The sequence below is a fragment of the Panthera uncia genome, chromosome A2, assembly GCF_023721935.1.
Source record: "Panthera uncia isolate 11264 chromosome A2, Puncia_PCG_1.0, whole genome shotgun sequence".
NCBI classification, from domain to species: Eukaryota; Metazoa; Chordata; class Mammalia; order Carnivora; family Felidae; genus Panthera; species Panthera uncia.
Window position 1 is genome coordinate 130,778,083 of NC_064816.1, and position 17,544 is coordinate 130,795,626.

General features: G+C 41.3%; 1 protein-coding gene and 1 non-coding gene across 6 annotated transcripts in view; one reads left to right on the top strand and one right to left on the bottom strand.

The window, feature by feature from the left end:
* CTTNBP2 (cortactin binding protein 2) overlaps nucleotides 1-17,544 on the bottom strand; it is a 147,615-nt gene that overhangs the window by 8,100 nt on the left and 121,971 nt on the right. For all 5 annotated transcript variants that reach the window (XM_049641720.1, XM_049641721.1, XM_049641723.1 and 2 more), the window contains 5 exons: nucleotides 9,488-9,640; nucleotides 9,125-9,312; nucleotides 5,644-5,822; nucleotides 2,712-2,917; nucleotides 2,166-2,351 (listed from right to left, as the gene is read on the bottom strand). In XM_049641720.1, coding sequence (XP_049497677.1) covers nucleotides 2,166-2,351; nucleotides 2,712-2,917; nucleotides 5,644-5,822; nucleotides 9,125-9,312; nucleotides 9,488-9,640 — 912 coding nt within the window. The remainder of the gene's footprint in view (nucleotides 1-2,165; nucleotides 2,352-2,711; nucleotides 2,918-5,643; nucleotides 5,823-9,124; nucleotides 9,313-9,487; nucleotides 9,641-17,544) is intronic.
* Nucleotides 7,318-7,418, top strand: LOC125931137 (U6 spliceosomal RNA). Its single transcript, XR_007460391.1, has one exon. It is a non-coding gene; the product is annotated as a U6 spliceosomal RNA (small nuclear RNA).

The following is a 17,544-nucleotide window of genomic DNA, read 5'->3' on the forward strand; positions in this document are numbered from 1 at the left end:
TACGAATGCTGCCAGCACAAATGATCTTTAAAGAATGATTTGAGAAGTTGAATTGAATATATCCTCATGAAGAGCAGATCATCAGAGATAATCTCCACACTAGTTTTTTCCCCATACTTTTGTTGTCATTGTCAGAGAGGTGGACTAGCGGCTTTCCCTTATTACCATATAGGCACCTGGGCTTGGCTCCTGCCTCCAGAAGCTGGTGACCTATTTTAGGTCTGGAGAAAAAAAGGTTGTGTCTTTATCAAACGTTATGATCATCCCTACTTATCTGTACAGAATGCAAAAGGGTTTCTATTTTGATAAACAACGGCATCAAAAAAACTATCAACCCAAAGACTGCAATAATCCTTTATCAAATGGAGTTACTGGGAAAAAACTTTACCATTATAAAAAATGAAATAACCAGAGAGGTATGTTTGGTACTTAACCAGTTAGTGGTTTATTCTCCTAACCACTGATCCATGAATTCTACTTTGCAGAATTAGTTCTTGGATTCTATAAATCTCTGTTGATGTCCGTGTATGCTGTGGTTGCACACAATTTTATTAATCTTTCAAATAAGGTTTCATGTTCCAAAGAGTATAATTATTGAATATAAACATCAAATCATTTATAATTTTTTTAACTTTTAAATATTTTATGTAACAGTTTTCTGAGTTTATTTCCATAATGTTGCTCTATATTCATATTCATTTTATTGATTTTGTCAGCTCTATAAAGTATATATTGACAATGCTTATTATTTAGATAATTATTTGGCTCAAGCAAGAAGCTGGTTTTAAACCCTATAGAAACTGTAACAAACTTGGAAATAATAGTGAAGAGCCTGGATGACTCCTATCTAGAGTGTTTATGAATTATTCCATGTACCATGGGATTAAAGTGACATGGATGGAGGAAAACAGCACTGGACTTGCAAGAAACAAAAACATGGACTGCAGATCCCCATGTTTCCAGAAGAGGTGATCTGGACACACAGCCAAGGGTTTCTGAACCTCAGTTTTGTTACCTGGAAATGGAGAGGATAATACTCATTTTAGAGCTCTTTTGCAATATACATAGGGATAAACAAGAGGGAGGTATAGTCCTTACTGCAGAAGGTGGCCTTGGGAGTCTCCAGGCCATATTAGGGGCTGGAGTCTAATGACTTTACTCCCTGAATCAAACACTGTAACTTTGGGAAATAATGGCAACATTTACCTTAAAAAAGTGTAAGTAGACTCTCAATTTATTCAGTGAGTTTCTATTCAATCATTAAAAAAAAAAAATTCCTCATTTCCTCACGTTTACGGACACACAACTTGTTGTTTATAATTACCTCATGTATTAATATTAAAAATCAACAAAATACGAGTTTAAGTATGAAAATACATTAATGAACAAAAGCAATTTTTCTTGTTTCAAGATGTTAGGCATAATATTCTCTTTTGTAGCAACTCTACTGCTATAACATTGCCATTAAATTATACACAACAGGATATGTTGGGGGTAGGGGTGGGGCTCCTGAAGACCTACAGTTAATTACATATATCAGAAATCCACAGTGCATAGAGGTTGGAACATCTTTTCTATCTTACTCAAGTAAGGATTTCCTTTAGAGAAGACATTTATAATTTGTATAATTGTTGACTACCCTATTATCAAAGCCAAAATGAATAGGTCTAACACCAGAAGTAAATGCGTTATATCTTGTCAGAATGAGAACTGATATCTTTTTTTATAGATGATCTTCCATTATACTGAATCTCTTTGATGATTTATTAGAATGTAAACTCTAAGAGGGTAGGGATTTTTGTGTTTTCTCTGCTCTATTTCCAGTGTATAGAATAGAACCTGGCACATGGTACAATATATGAAAAAGAAATAGTTAAAACTGATTCACTCACAAAGGCCTTAAACTGGTATCAAATATGTCTATTCACATACTTCAAGAAATATATGTGGCTTTTAGACACATAAAAGAAGAAAACTATATAGATTTAGTTGTGGATGCCACAAAAAACAAACGAGTATTTCTCCCAAATAGTTTTGGAAATGTACCTACTACTCCCTGTTCGTTCTATGAAAATATGCATTGAAAAACTCAAAAGCACATTTGCAATCAGAAACCCGATCACTAGTGCCCACGCTCCTCCAGGCAGCACAGATGCCTCCCTCACCTTCCTCACTCAGGCCTGGCTTATTCCAGGAGGGTGGAGAGAAGCGGCCAGACTTCTTGCGAGGACTGGTGCTCACTTTTCTCCAGGCACCGCTCTCTCCTTTCTTCTTGCTGTAACTGTGGTAACTTGAAACTATAGAGAGAGGGAAACTTCCTCCTCTGAAATCAGCCGCATGCTGGTCCAGCTCTGAAACAACACAAATCACGTTTTGCCAAAAGGAAGGCAGTGATAATGCAGTTTCAGTCAAGCAAAACAGAACAATTGCAATTCTCCAAGAAATTACTCTTCAGAATCATGGCTGTGCTTAATACCCAAGCAGGGATGCTGTGAACCAACAAAATTCACTTGGAGATCTGGAATTTAAACATGAGCCAGTAATTTAGAGAGAGTGAGTTCTGAAACAATGGTATGAAATATACATTGAGTCGACATAATTTCTTTACTTACAAAGAAGGAAAAAATTGCTCCCTAATAACAAATGCAAACCAGTATTATATAAGAGTCAGTTTCCTCCCCTTCCCTCCCCTCCCAGCACCAACACTGTACCTGCTCTCGGGAGGGGACAGCCATGCAGCACGGCTTTATTGAGCAAGATGCTGAGAGCAGCTTTAACCACAGCCTGCTGTCCTTGGCTGGGGTGTTTTTTAGCAGTTGCCAGCCCCAAGCCAGGTTGTCTTTTCACAGAGGCTCTTGACAATATTGCTTCTTGAACTCTGGGTGCAATGATAGCATTCCACAGCTTAGCCATCCACCTTGCAAGAGAAGGGCGGTTCACAGTTAGGACCCGACCTCTCTCAAATCACACACCATACTACAAAGGACAAGTTTGAAGAGCATGGAGAAAACACTAAGTGTTTCTACAGATATGCCACCTTTCATAGGTAGTTTTGAAATAAGTGACATTTGAATAAGTGACATTTTACCTCAGAAATACAATGTGTATTGAAAAAAACTGTTTTATAAAATCACTGAGAGCAGTTATCAGTGCTTAAGTGTGGGTTGAATGAATGCATGAATAAAATACATGGAAAGGAAAGTAAATTTATAGGCAGAAGCTTACAAAAAATATTTCCTGGAAGTGTATGTCTAAATAGCTTAAGCTTACTTGCCATATTTTCTTAATAAGACACATATGTTCTAATATTTCTGACACTGGGGTATATCTTATCATCAGTGGCAAATTAAAGCTGTCTACCCCAAGGCAAAGTCTCAGTGTCTGCATGTAGGTGGGCTTAGCCCTGCAGAGCAGGGATGGGGTCAACCAGCTGTCTCCTAAGATGGACCCTTCGCAGTAACAGCTGTAGTAGCAGGACTTTACCCAAGTTTCGGGCATCCAATAGCAATTAAAATTCCTTCAACAAAGATTACACTTTGTTGCAACATTAAAAATAAAAGACACTCGATTAAGGGCTGTAGAAACTAAACTACATCTCCTCGTACAGCAAAGTTTTCAAAACCATTAGGTATCAGCACACGCCTTTCAAGACTGTTAAAACTTTTACCCAGGTATCAAGCATCTCTCTATTTTAAGCTCTCTGTTAATGTCTAATGATACGTAATTCAAGAGGAAAAAAAAACTGTAATAAGGGTATACAGACAAAAGTCTGGTGTTCTGTAGCATGAGTCAAACTTGCACAGGTACTCCTACAGGTGCTAACGGGGTAAAGATGGCAGGCTTTGATTTAAAAAAACAAAACAAAACACACTTCCTTAAGAGGGTTGTTGGGAGATAATCCTCCATGGCATTTTTGCACATTTAGTGTCCACTTTAGTTCTGGACTATCTTTTCAAGGACGTTAGTATGGCAAACAGCCTTGGAAGATAGAGATGGTGTCTCCATCTGGAGCAGGAGGCAGATTTATTTCCTTACTAGGATAAGAAAAGTGATGTTTCCTTCCAGGGCAAAGGGTGGGTGGATTTGCTAGCACCCCCCCCCCCCACCTCAGGGGATGGGGGCATTCCTAAGCCCATTGTTGGGCAGTGGTGAGGCAAAGCCAGCATTCACGGGCCACCATGCATCATCCCCTGGGACCTCTGGACCTAGGAAAACCAATGCAAATATGGAGTGCTGGCTGGGGCCACACTGTGAGTAATGAAGTCCTTGGCCCCTGATCCAGCATTGTGCACTTGCGGCAGCCTGACCCGTTGGCCTGCAAGTAGGGTGAACATCTCAGAACCTCAACAGTTGCCGGCGAAGACTGTGCTTCAGATAGGAAAGGCCAAAATTAGCTCCTAAGAATCCTGAGACTCTGGATGTGAAAAATGCTTAAATTTAACACTGATGACAAAAGAGGCGATTATATGAATAAATTATCTGTTCTTTAGCAAGAAAATGCTGTATATATTTTAATATTGTAATTCTTCCTTTCCCCCAATTAGCTGTTTTGAAATTGACAGTTTGTTACAATAGAAAAGATAGATTGTCTGTATCCTCTGCTTTCCGAAATGGATTGCTGCCCGGGATGCCAGAAAGACAGACTCGATGCTAACAGCCAATCACAGAACCTTACTAAGCTGGACTGTGATTAATTTTTTCCTCCTGATTTTCTATTTCATTAACCTTATTATTAATATGTCTATTCTCGTGAGCTGTTACAAAGGAAAACATGGTGAGTATTTAAGTCTCCTTAATAGAGGAGGAAGCTTTTTAATTCATCAATAGAATGCACGCTTTTGTTCTTGGTTACAGGATCCTTGATGAATATCTCAGGTAGGACTTTACCAGGAGACACAGCACTACATGTTGAACAGGATTCCAAGGAGCCTTCTCTGACAGATGGAAACTGCTACTTACTAGGTCTTAGTAAAAACAGTTTCCTTAGGAACTACCCAACAGGTAAGTCTTGGTTATCCTCTGATATGAAGCACAGAGCTCTGCCACTCCATGTTGATGACGGGAGGTGATACAAGGTGGCCCTTCAGCATGCTGGCTCTCACAGGTCCCAAACATGACCATGGCTTTATTTTAATTTAATTTTAATTTCATATAGTTTATTTATCTGAGAGACAAGGGTGCAAGAGCGCACACGAGCGAGCAAGGGAAGGGCAGAGAGAAAGGGAAAGAAAGGATATGTGCTGACAGCATAGAGCCCACTGCAGGGCTCGAACCCACAAACTGTAAGATCATGACCTGAGCCGAAACCAAGAGTCGGATGCTTAATGGACTGAGCCACCTAGGTGCCCCGCTAAGGCTCTATTTTAAATAGGTAAATAAGGGGGCGCCTGGGTGGCTCAGTCGGTTAAGCGTCCAACTTCAGCTCAGGTCATGATCACACGGTCCGTGAGTTGGAGCCCCACGTCGGGCGCTGTGCTGACAGCTCAGAGCCTGGAGCCTGTTTCAGATTCTGTGTCTCCCTCTCTTTCTGATCCTCCCCCGTTCATGCTCTCTCTCTCTCTGTCTCAAAAATAAATAAACAAATAAACAAATAAATAAATAGGTAAATAAATACATAGGTAAATAAGGAGAAATGACACTTACTTCACTGTCGCTTGGGCATGTCCTGGGACTACGGGACAAGACAGGAAATACTTTGGCCCCAGAAGTGCTTCAGGTGTGCCCAAGCGGGCCAGGCAGGAGTTGAGCTGGCGCCAGACAGCCAGGGCCCAGTCAACAGTCTTGCACACAGGATCACAGGGAGAGGGCACCTGACCTCTGAACTACGGAGACAGAGAGGCCGAACATGGGGCTTGGCTTAGAACAGTGATTCCTTTCCTTCTGTTTTTAACAGTTCACAAATTAAAAATACAAACACTTAAAACTATAAAACAAAAATGAAGCTGGATCTGATCTGCCTGAGGGGCTGGGGGAGGGACAGCTAATCCACAATATCAAGTGTGTTAGCATGAGGTTCAGACCTGCAGCTGATGACGCAAAATGAAAGGGTTCAGACACAAAAGAGCAGTAAGACGACCAAGAAACCTTACACAAATTCTTAAATATCAATTTTGGAAGAAATTATTATTCATATGCATACAAAGTACCTCACAGGGACTTGCACATAGTGTTCAAAAGGATTTTGATTTCATACAGCAAAAAATGACATTAGCTATTGCAATATTTGGGTAAGTGACAAGATGATACATCTGGATCTGTGGCATGTTCGCCTCATATTAATTTTAATTTCCCTAGAAAAAAGGTCTCAGATAAAATGCAAACTTCATCAAAATGTACACAGCTCTGCTGGCATAAAGAAATTTGTTTTCAAATTTTTTAAACATGCAGATTTTAAACACTAGTATAGAACATACAGGTTTGATGGTAGAGATTCTTTTTAGATTTATATTTTACAGAATCAAATCCCTTTTTTTGTAGTACAGAGGGTTCACAAAAGGACAAAGATTTCTTAGTAGTAGGCGAAATATTCTTCAATTATTTAAAAAGTCAGATATGGCTGTTAACTCAGTATTTTATAAGATTCATATAAATCTGTTTTATCAAGTAATTATGATATTAAGACAGGGGACAGTCTATGAATATGGGTAGGTCCTACTTGAAGGGATATAATTTGGCCAAAATGAAAGAGTGGTTCAGTGATCCCCACAGTTCTGTTAAAATGATATTAGTATGTTACATGAGGCTTTGGGATCTCATAATCTTCCTCCTGTTCAAAAGAAGAACAATCATATTTCTCTTTTTCTGATATTCTTCCAGCAAGAATGAGATCATGTACTACAATTAATGACAATTGAATATTTACTTATTAATAAAGGTATAATTATTGTTTATTAAATGCTAGTAGGATGCCTGGTATTGTCCTGAAAGGCCTCTTGACTTCTATTCCTCGAAGGAATTGTACGAAGAAACTGTGATCAAGTGCCAGCAGATGTGTAAGTGCCCCCAAAGCTTGGGTCCTGTTCTGTGGTTAGGAGATTTCTGATGTTGGCAGAAGCCTCTCATGCCCATCATACATGTACCCAAGGAATCTGTTTTATTAACCTGCTTGTAGTGATTCTTGGTAAGTGAAAGGCATTACCCTTCTGCCTTCCTGTTCTTCACGGCACACCCCTTGTTTCCATTCTCAAACACAGTGGAGAAAAAAGCACAGCTTAAAGCTTGGAACTTACTTTTCAAAATAACTAAAATAAATCCTTCACAAACTACGTGTATCAGAGAAGTGGGTGTGTGTGTGGGGGGGGGGGTACATTTTACCTGAAATAGTTCCACATCTATAGAATAAAACTGGTACTTTTCAGAGACCAGCATGACCCCTGGGCAAGGATGACGTGCAAATTCATGAAGCTTGCATGTTTTTCCCTGAGGTAATCTATTGACTTTGGGTGATCAGGATTCAATATAGGTTCGTTCTTGGTAGAAATGTACCATTCTGGTGAGTGATGTTGATGACGAGGGGAGACGATACATGTATGGGAGCAGGGAGTATTGGCAAATCTGGGTATCTTCCTCTCAATTTTATTGTAATCTAAAACTGCTCTTATAAAAAAATAAAGTCTTTAAAAAGAATATCTTTTGTGATTATTTATGTGAATTTTTTGGCAAAGAGATTTAAATATTAATGATAAAATTAGTGGAAGCATCAATAATATGAAAAGCTACACAACTATGATGGCTGTTACCTCATCTTTCTTCCTACTGGTGGTCATCATACGATGGCCTGGCTTTGGTCAAAAGCATGTATTTATTACCAGCCAACAGTCTTCAACATAGCTGGGGTAGAAAATTTCTCTGATTAAATTAGAAATTTCAAATACTAACTCAAATCACTACTGGCAAGCAAGCACAGCTCACTGAATTACCAGAACCGCTCCCACTCTGTATTTCTCCTCACTCTCCTCCCAATCCTACACCCACAAATGTGTGCACATTCACACACTCTAACACAGCAGACACAGAATTTTGTTCAGGTACTTGGTGGAGAAGGTAGAAGTCTCGCCATGGTCTGGGGTAAGGGGGTGGGCAAAAAACCAGTTCTGATTAATGACACATGTAGGGAAAGCCTTCTGTTTCTGGGGGTTTCAGAAAAAGATCCTTTGCTCCGTGAGAAATAAACTGAGAAGGCCAAAGCTCTCTTATCTGAAGTAGCATCCAGATTCCTGCCTCTGATTTTGTGTGGTGCCTAAGCCTGGCTGACATCCTGCCATCTTGAAGGGAGGTCAAGAGACTCCCCCAGACCCAGGACCTGACATCACAGAGGTGAACAGAAGTCACCGATACCTGCCACAAGATACCTGGTTATATGAGGGGGAAAAAGCCTCTTTTTGTGAAGTAGATAGCAGCGGGTATTGTGTTATCTGCAGCTTAAAATATTGTGATAGAAGATACGTCTTCCAAATGTGGCCTGTTGGGCTAGATTAAGGGATAAAGTCTTAGTAATCAAGGTCCACCATCAAATCAAAGCTGACACTCATACTGGCTCGATTTAAGTATAGTAATTAAATAGTAATGTCCTAAATTTGGTCGGCACTAGGTTGATTTTGTTATTTGGGGGCTACAGAATATTTTATTCCAAAACAATCACTGAACTAGTTCTACTCACTCTTGAAAATGTGTCTAAAGCTAGAGAATTTTAATTTTTCATGTGACTTTTTTTTATATTTCTTATAGCACGGTATAGCAGTAACATATTGAAACTGGCTTGAGTGGATGGATAATGTTGAAGACTCCAAGGAAGTGGCAGCTATTCTTAAAACCAGTGGTCAATTTTCTAATCTAGCCATCTATAGCATTTAGAACGTGGAGAGACTCCTTGAGAACAGTTAATAACAACAGTAAAACCTATTTACTTTTTGTTTTCTTTCCTTCTTCTTCTTCTTCTTTTTTTTTTTTTACTTAACACAGTCCAGAAACTGTTCTGTTTTATGTGTTATCTTATTTAACCCTTGAATATCCGAAACTTTTCCTTGACCAAGGCTGCACAGTCACTTAGTGGTAGAACTCCCGCCCAGGCCCCCAGACGCTAACACCCCTTCTCCAGGAGGCATGCTGCAGCTCAGGTTGTTACCTTATTCACTACTTTCCTCCGTAGGAACCTCTGCAGCAGCCCCTGCATGGGCTCACCGTCCCACCGCAGCTGAACCCAGCGGAAATGCTGCTGTACCAGTAAGTCGGAGCCCTGCAGACAGGCCTTGGCAATGGTTCCCATCAGAAAGCAGTTCTCATGAAAGTAGTAACATTCAGACGTTCCGTTTCCTAAAACAAACCAAAAGCAATGGCCCAACCTCGGTAAGCCATACGATGGGACCATGCAGAGTAAAGTAAGTCTAAGAAAGAACAAGAGGTGTAACTCGAACTCTGAACAAGAGAATGATTAGAATAATCTCACAGAAGCTTGCTTCTTTCTGGGCATGGTCTTGCCATTTATTACCTTTTTGAAAAGTCCAGGGGCTTTCAGTGCTGCGATTTTCCAGAGGTGCCAGAAAGTCCCCTAGTAACTCAGACAATGAAGATTTTTCCAAATTCTCTAAGATGATGATGATTTTCTTGTTAACAGGAGACTGTTTCACTGGGATCAGACAAGCTGTGGTCAGAAACAAAATTTAGTGATTAAAGTTTTTACAAAAACCTGTATGAACTGTGTTAAAAATGAAAGTCTGGGGTGTCTGGGTGGCTCAGTAGGTTAAGCATCTGGCTTCAACTCAGATCATCATCTCACAGTTCTTGAGTTCGAGCCCCGCATCGGGCTCTGGGCTGACACTCAGAGACTCGATCCTGCTTGGGATTCTGTGTCTCCCTCTCTCTCTCTCTGCCCCTCCCCCACTCGGGCTCTGCCTCTCTCACTCACTCACTCACTCAAAAATAAATTTTAAGAAAAAATTTTTAAAAATGAAAGTCTGGGGGGCGCCTGGGGAGCTCAGTCTGTTAAACATCCAACTCTTGGTTTCAGCTCAGGTCATGATCTCACTGCCCTGAGACTAAGCCCCACATTAGGCTCAGCACTGAGCATGAAGCCTACTTGTGATTCCCTCTGTCTCCCTCTCTCTCTCTCTGTCCCTCCCCTGTTCATGCTCACTTTCTTTCTCTCTCTCTCTCAAAATAAATAAACTTAAAAAAATAAAGTCTGAAAAGATGGACTAGTGGTTACCTATAGAAGGAAAAACTTGTGAACAGGAATGGGGCACACAGTCACTTTCTGGAAGCTGGGAATAATCTATTTCTTGGCCTGGTCAGTGGCTAAACGGTTATTTTATTTAAAATTATTCATTAGGGGTGCTGGGATGGCTCAGTCAGTTAAGTTTCTGACTCTTGGTTTCAGCGCAGGTCATGATCTCACGGCTCGTGGGTTCAAGCCCTGCATCAGGCTTTGCACTGACGACACGGATCCTGCTTGGGATTCTCTCTCTCCTTCTCTCTCTCTGCCCCTTCCCTACTTGTGCTGTCTCTGTCTCTCTCAAAATAAATAAACTTTAAAAAATATTCACTTATCTATAAATATAAATACATAAGTATGTATTTTATGGATGTATATTTCATAATACAGAAAGTCAGAAGCCCTTAAATGACCTTTTAAATTACACATATGAGGAATATTCATCAAATTATGGAGACAGGACCTCAAAGGTAAGCAGATGAATTCTCTCTCATTTTACAGACCTCAGAGAGGTTCAAGTGGTTTGACTGGGGTTTCAGCCAACAGTTGTAAAGAAGGACTAGGGCTCCTGAATCTAATCTCAGTGGACCTCCTACTAAGATGGGGGGACTAAACTGTATACTGACCCAAAATGAAAGCTGGAAAGTAAATGGAAGATTACGATTATATGTAGGAAATGAGTACGTCTGTAGACAGAATGTACTTGACATATGCCTAGAACCTAAGCACTCAAATGTTAATACTGTATTTACAATGTATACACTACTTCTGATACACCAGTGAATTAACTGAAATTAAGATCACTTTTTAATTTTTAAGATTCTAAGATGCCTCAGTCTTAGCCAAATTAACCTTGAGAAAAAGAGATCACTTTAAAATACTTGAGAGTAATTTTACCAAGTATCCCACTTTTCACAAATACTCATAATGGGTTATACTCGATTCCCCCTTGTTACTACAGACACAATGCATTTTCACTTTCAAGAGAACTCCTAGAACATTGTAAATGAATCTCTTCTGAGACTGAAATAGCTCTTCTGCATGCTATGAAGCTTTAAAACTAGAAAACCAGAAACAGTAACAGCCACCTCTCAATTTAGTTGCTTTGTGGGGGCTGTTAACACCAGTGTCTGATGTGTGTGTGTGTGTGTGATCCTCTTCAACACAGCTATTTAGTAAAAAAGTGCTAAAAATCTGTGCTTCCCAGCATTCAAATGTCCTTTAGAAATATATTCACTGTGCAAATGTGATCTATCTATAGTTCATTAAAACAACAGTGATAAATAAACCTCTTCTACCTAGTGATAAAGAACAAAGTTGAATGGTAGGTTTACCTCCTTTCCACCAAGGACTGAAGACCTCCAGCTTTTCCTTGATCTATACTGAATGTACAGCTACCTCCAGTGGCTCTGAAGCTGGCATCCAGTCAAAATCTATCTGTAGCAACATGTACCTGCATTTTAACAGATGCTCATCCACTGCCCCCACTGCTGTATCTCTCTTGCTAAGTGCTATGGCATACCAGAGGTGACTGATTCTAACCGGGAGATGTGGCACTTTAAAATGCAACCATTACAAGGAATAGCATCTTAATAGCTTAGGAGACGGGTAAGCTTACTAGTTGTAAGAAATGACACTGGCACAGAAGGAGGCAGGGCAGGGCTCAGTCCTAGAAGGGACTAAGGCATCAAGTCAACGTGAGAACAGCTGCAAGAGGGCATCATGGTGAACTCGAGGCTGATACGTACCTCCTACCATGATGGGCTGGGACTGGGGGATGGAGTCACATCTATGGAATGGGATCAGGTAGCCGCAGCTGTGGACAGCAGCAGTGTGGCAGACTGGGCTGCTGGGAAACATCCCCTGGAACCCATCCCCAGATGTTCTGACTTATATGGTCTGGGCTGGGCCATCAGTATTTTGTGTGCGGCCTGAGGTGAGATTTGATGATATGAAGCCTCAGAACCCGGCCACAAATGACAAGTGGAAGACCTAGAATGTCGTGTTGGGAGGGAGAAGCCACCAGCTCTGGGAAGCCATGGAAGTGTCTAAGGAGGGGGATAAACAGGACTTGATTTGTGCTTTGAAATCTCACTCCGGTGCAAAGAACACCTGGAGAGGAAAGAAACAGAAAAACACACAGGCTCTGATTGATGAAGTAATGGGAGTCTCAACCAGGGCATTGGACTGAGCATTTGTTCAGGGCCGAGGCACTGAACAAAACGGTGTTTGAGATGGAGTCAGTAAGACCCAGGGGCTGACTGTCTTGAGAGAAGGGCAGGACCCCGCTGAAGTCCCAGCAGAGAAGAGGTTGTACAGATCATGGAGGCAGAGAGCACATGAGTCAAGAGCATACTTGGGGTGTGGGTGGGGGTGATGTTTCAGGCCTGACATATCTGATGAGTTAGGCATCCTTTCAGAGATGTCTAGCAGGTGGTGGGACACGAGCATGAGAGCAACCAGGGAGAATTCAGGCTGGAGAAAAAAGCAAATGAGTTTATAGGAGTGCTGGAGGTCTTTGGAGAGAGGCTTAACATTCTAAGCGAGGGCTGTATTGCTCATCAATTAATCGCACATTAAATGGACAGCTTGTGCCCTAGACAAAAAGAGGGTAGGCTGCTGTTCACAGCAGTTCAGCTGGGTTGTACCTCATCTTTGTTTATCCTGGTGTCCCGTGAGGTACTGACCAAGGGTCAAATAGACTGGGTTTCTTTGGTGGAAAGCTCTGTCTTCAACACTGCCAGTCTCATTACCTCATTTTTTCAGTAACACCTACTTCTCTAACTACTTAAGTTCAACATCCTTAAATAAGTTGGTCCAAAGGTAAATTTTATTTGCGAAATAGTACGTGTCTATTTCAGGTCATTTGACAGAGTTTCGGGCCTAATGTATTAACCAACCCCAGGGGCAGGAAGTTTCCAGTTTGAAGGATTAACCAGCCTCTGATCAGGGTCTACAGAGATGAAAGGAAGCCACCCACCCCATATTATAGCTGGAGATTTCTTTTAACCTGTTGCCGGAAAGCCAGCCATTCAGATTCCCTTGCCTTATGCTACTTCAAAGTTCTATTTCTGAAATGAATCTATTCCTTTTGTGCTTTTTTCCTTCCAACTTTACAGGCTGTGTCAGCCTTAATCCTCTCCTGCAGGTTGGCATCTCAATCAGACACCCCCCATAGCCACAGGGCTCAGGTCTAAGTCCAGGTTTGTATGCCCTTGCATTAAAAGTTCTGGAGACTTAGTTCTAGAGCAATACTTGTTGGCTTAAAAACAATTAACCTATCACATTTATAGTTAAATCCAAGCTCTAAAGTGCATCTCAAGTGACCACAAGTCCATAATCTCCCCCTCGGGATGGAGAACAGCCCATCTTTCACAGTCCACTTAAGAGAAGGCTCTGCAGGAGTGATGCTCTGAGTCCAGATGAGAAGCAAGGGGCAAACCTTCAAAAAGCCTCAAGTAACACAGCGTCCAAGGACGTAAACTCAGTTATGTGGACTCCAGTGACCATATTCTCCCACTAGGACTACGGTAATTCTATCTTCATTACTTTCAGGAAAGTTCTCTCAAGAATTCTAAGTGTTACTTTAAAACACTAGTCTAGTGTTCAAAACATTTTTTTCTTACTTTTTAAAATCGTATGTGACAGGAAGTTGTATCTGTCTTACTGATCTAACTACATACCTTACACTGTGGCAAAATGACCCAATTCTAATACACATTCACACCCTTTTTACCAAATAACAGAGCTGTGTGCCACGACTGTCTCCCGTGAAAGGCAATATGAAAAGGAAGAGGTTATTTTAAAATAAACACAATATAACCATTGGTGGCAACTGTGTGAGGTCTTTTTTTAAAATGTGTTCTTCTGTTCTACCTTCTTCTTTTCATGGGAACCATTTTAATCTCCATATAAGTTTTAGCTTCTTAAAGCTAATTATTTAACATACGTTTGCTACTCTTCCTTCTTGTATCTTTTGCTCATACATTTCTTTTATTCATTCTCTGTGACTCTCTTTGCTGGCTTGCTCCTGCAGTTGTAGAGGAGCAAATGAGGTAATATATGTGCTGTGTATAATGGAAGATTAAAGTTCAACGTGCTGGCCCAGCCTCATCCAAGTAGTTTAAATCTCTTCCTGTAGAGAAGATAAGGTTAAACGACAGGAATAAACATATTCTTTGCAAATCAGTATAGCCCTTACTTACAGTCATATAATTTGATCAGTTTAATTTCTTGGTGAAAAAGAAAGAATAACTGACAGATAATTCCTATCCCCTCATTATTCTAAAAGCTGCAGCTGAACAGCCTAGGAATCCCTTCTTCCCTCATCCAGACCTCTGCCTTCTCTACTCTCTGCCTTTTCCCATCACCTCTTGACCAAAAGGACATTCCCTGTTGTGTGCTTTCTGCACTACAAAAGAGGTGACACCACACCCAGCCGACGGCTCCTTCCCTTTGGCTCCTGTTAGACTCCCTTGCCCTGCTCAAAGCCCCGAACGTTTCCCCATCCACTCTACTCAAAGTGCACTTTCTCTGTGACCTCTCCATTGGTCACCAGTCAACAGCAGTGGTTCCTGGGGAGAAAACGATGGGCACAGTGGACTGAGTTCTTAGGAGATAAAGGTGGACAGCAGCAAGGAAGATCAGAGGCCACACCCCAATGTTTTTGACACACATTCAGAGAAGGGCAGTGTTTACCCTGCAGTCGATGGGGTCTAACAGCAGGGCGATGACAAGAGTAGCTTGGCCTGTGGAGTGAACCCTCTGGGAGCTGCAGACGCTTGTGAGGGAGTGACCAGCAGAAATAAGAAGGGTTAGTGATGGGCCTCCACAGTCCCTTGAGCAAGAAATGACAGGTGGAGGGAAGAGAGCGGGAGGTGGAGATGAGACACAGAACCAGATTCAGCTGACTGGGCACGGAGGCATGTATGATAATGCTCCGGTGCTTAAGCTGGACAACTGCATTCAAGGTCTTAGCAGATGAACCTGTATTTGTGTCTTTGTTATTAAAAAGAGAAAAAAAAGATAGTTGATAATTACAAATTGCTAAGCCACATAAAGAATAAACTCCTGTCCTATTTAAAGATGATACACCATTTCCTACACAAACAGATAGCTAAAATGGGGATTTTTTTTGCCTCAGTCAGCTGTCCAAAAACTTCATTTTGAAACTCCGGTTCACTCTATCTTTATGCCCTATCATCACCTGCTCCGTTATCAACTTCTGCACTCTTTCACCTAACTCTTTCTAAATCTACTGTAAGCAGCTTGCACTTGCTGGTACCTGAAGATGACATATGACTAGCATTCCCTTGGTCTTTGCCCATGCTATTTCCTCTATCAGATTCACCCACTCATCAGCAAGTATTCGTTAGCCATCAGTGTACAAGGTGGAATAGAAGAACTGGGTATAGTACTAGCCTTCACAATATGCGTGAATGGACCACGGCAAGAGTTCAAATAATACCCCCCAATGCTTTGACCTGTAGTTAGGTGGGACACAGGTATAAACCAAATCTAATGATGTTAATTAGAGGGAGAAGTATCTGGAGGGATCAGAGAAGCTTTCATTTGAAGTGTCCTTAGAGCATTTTAATAGGGGCTTTTTCTATGGTTTCTGGAAGGGCAAAAGCCATGTCTGTTTTAATCAGTACTGCACAATAACACTGTGCATAGCACCTGCAATGTGGTAGTCACAGTGTGCGTTTTGGGCAGAGGCGGGGGGTTGTGTGTTTATCATTCAGATGAAAGCTACAGCATGAACTAAGACACAGAGAGTAGAAAAGCAAAGGACACTTTGTAAAAAAAGAAACAGCATATTCTATTGGAGCACTGACGCTATTTTAAAAGGGTCAGATATCCTAAAAGAGACATACAAATGGCCCACAAGTCCATGAAAAGATGTATTATATCACTAATGATCAGGGAAATGCAAAACCAAACCACGATGAGACATCAACTCACACCAGTCAAAATGGATGTCATCAGAAAGACAGTAGATAACAAGTTTTGGCAAGAATGTGGAGGAAAGGGAACCTCTGGAGCACTGGTAGCGGGGATGTAAACTGGTGCAACCGTTATGTTAAACACCATGGAGGTGCCTCAAAAAATGCAAAATACCACGCTGTCCAGCAATCCCACTTCTGGGTATATATACCCAGAGGAAATGAAATCAGGATCTCGGAGAGCTATCTGCACCCCCATGTTCACTGCATCATTATTCACAATAGCCAAGATATGAAAAGAACCTAAGTGCCAACAGATGAACAGATAAAGAAAATGTGGTATATCCACACGGTGGAATATTACTCAATGAGAAAGAAAATCTTGCCGTTTTGAACAACATGGTGACCTTGAGGGTATTATGCTAACAGAGTTAGAGAAAGACAAGTACTGTATGATATCACTTACGTGGGGAATCTAAAAAAGCCAAACTTATGCAGAGTAAAATGGTGGTTGGCAAGGGCCTGGGGTGAGGGTGAGGGAACTAGAGAGAGATCAAAGGATATAAAATTTCAGTTAGAAAATGAGTACTTCTGGAGATCTAATGTACTGCATGGTGACTATAATTAACAATATTGTATCACATACTTGAAAGTTATTAAGAAAGTCCTCTTACCACATACAAAAAAATTGTAATTATGTGAGGTAACAGAGGTATAGCTAACGTTACAGTAATTATTTCCCAATATCTAAGTGTATCAAGTCAACACCTTAAACTTACACAATGCTATATATCTCGATTATATCTCAATTTATAAAACAAAAAAGAAGGGTCAGATAAGCCAGTCAGGTGAATCAATGTCTATGAATGGAAGGCCTTGAATGCCATTACCTTAGTTCAGTGGGCGCTGGAGGGATGTGCGGGGCAGGGATCAAAGACAGCTTAACCAAAGGTATGACTGCCTGTGAAGGAAGTTCGAGGAGGAGAAGCTGTAGACAGAGCAGCCACTTACAGGAAAGTAGAGGAAATACAGGAAAAGGGGGCAAATGGTAGGATGGTGCCAAAGGGATGGGTGAAAAGTTATGCCAGGACCCCCCTGGCAGGACATGACCTGGGACAAGGATGAGAAGTCTATGAATGAGAGGACCTGGGAGTTCCACACGGTCCTCATGTTGCTTTGAAAATCGAAATAATCGACAACATTAAAAGAAGAAAATCCTACATTTTCACTAAAAATGGATCTCTTAAGAGTCACAAGACCACATGACACTGGATCTGCACTGCAGAAAGCAACTAGCTGCTGCAGCTGAGAGCCGCTGCCTTCCTGTAGATGGAGACAGGCCTCCCCGCACCCCCCCCCCCCCCCCCCCCCCCCCCCCCCCCCCCCACC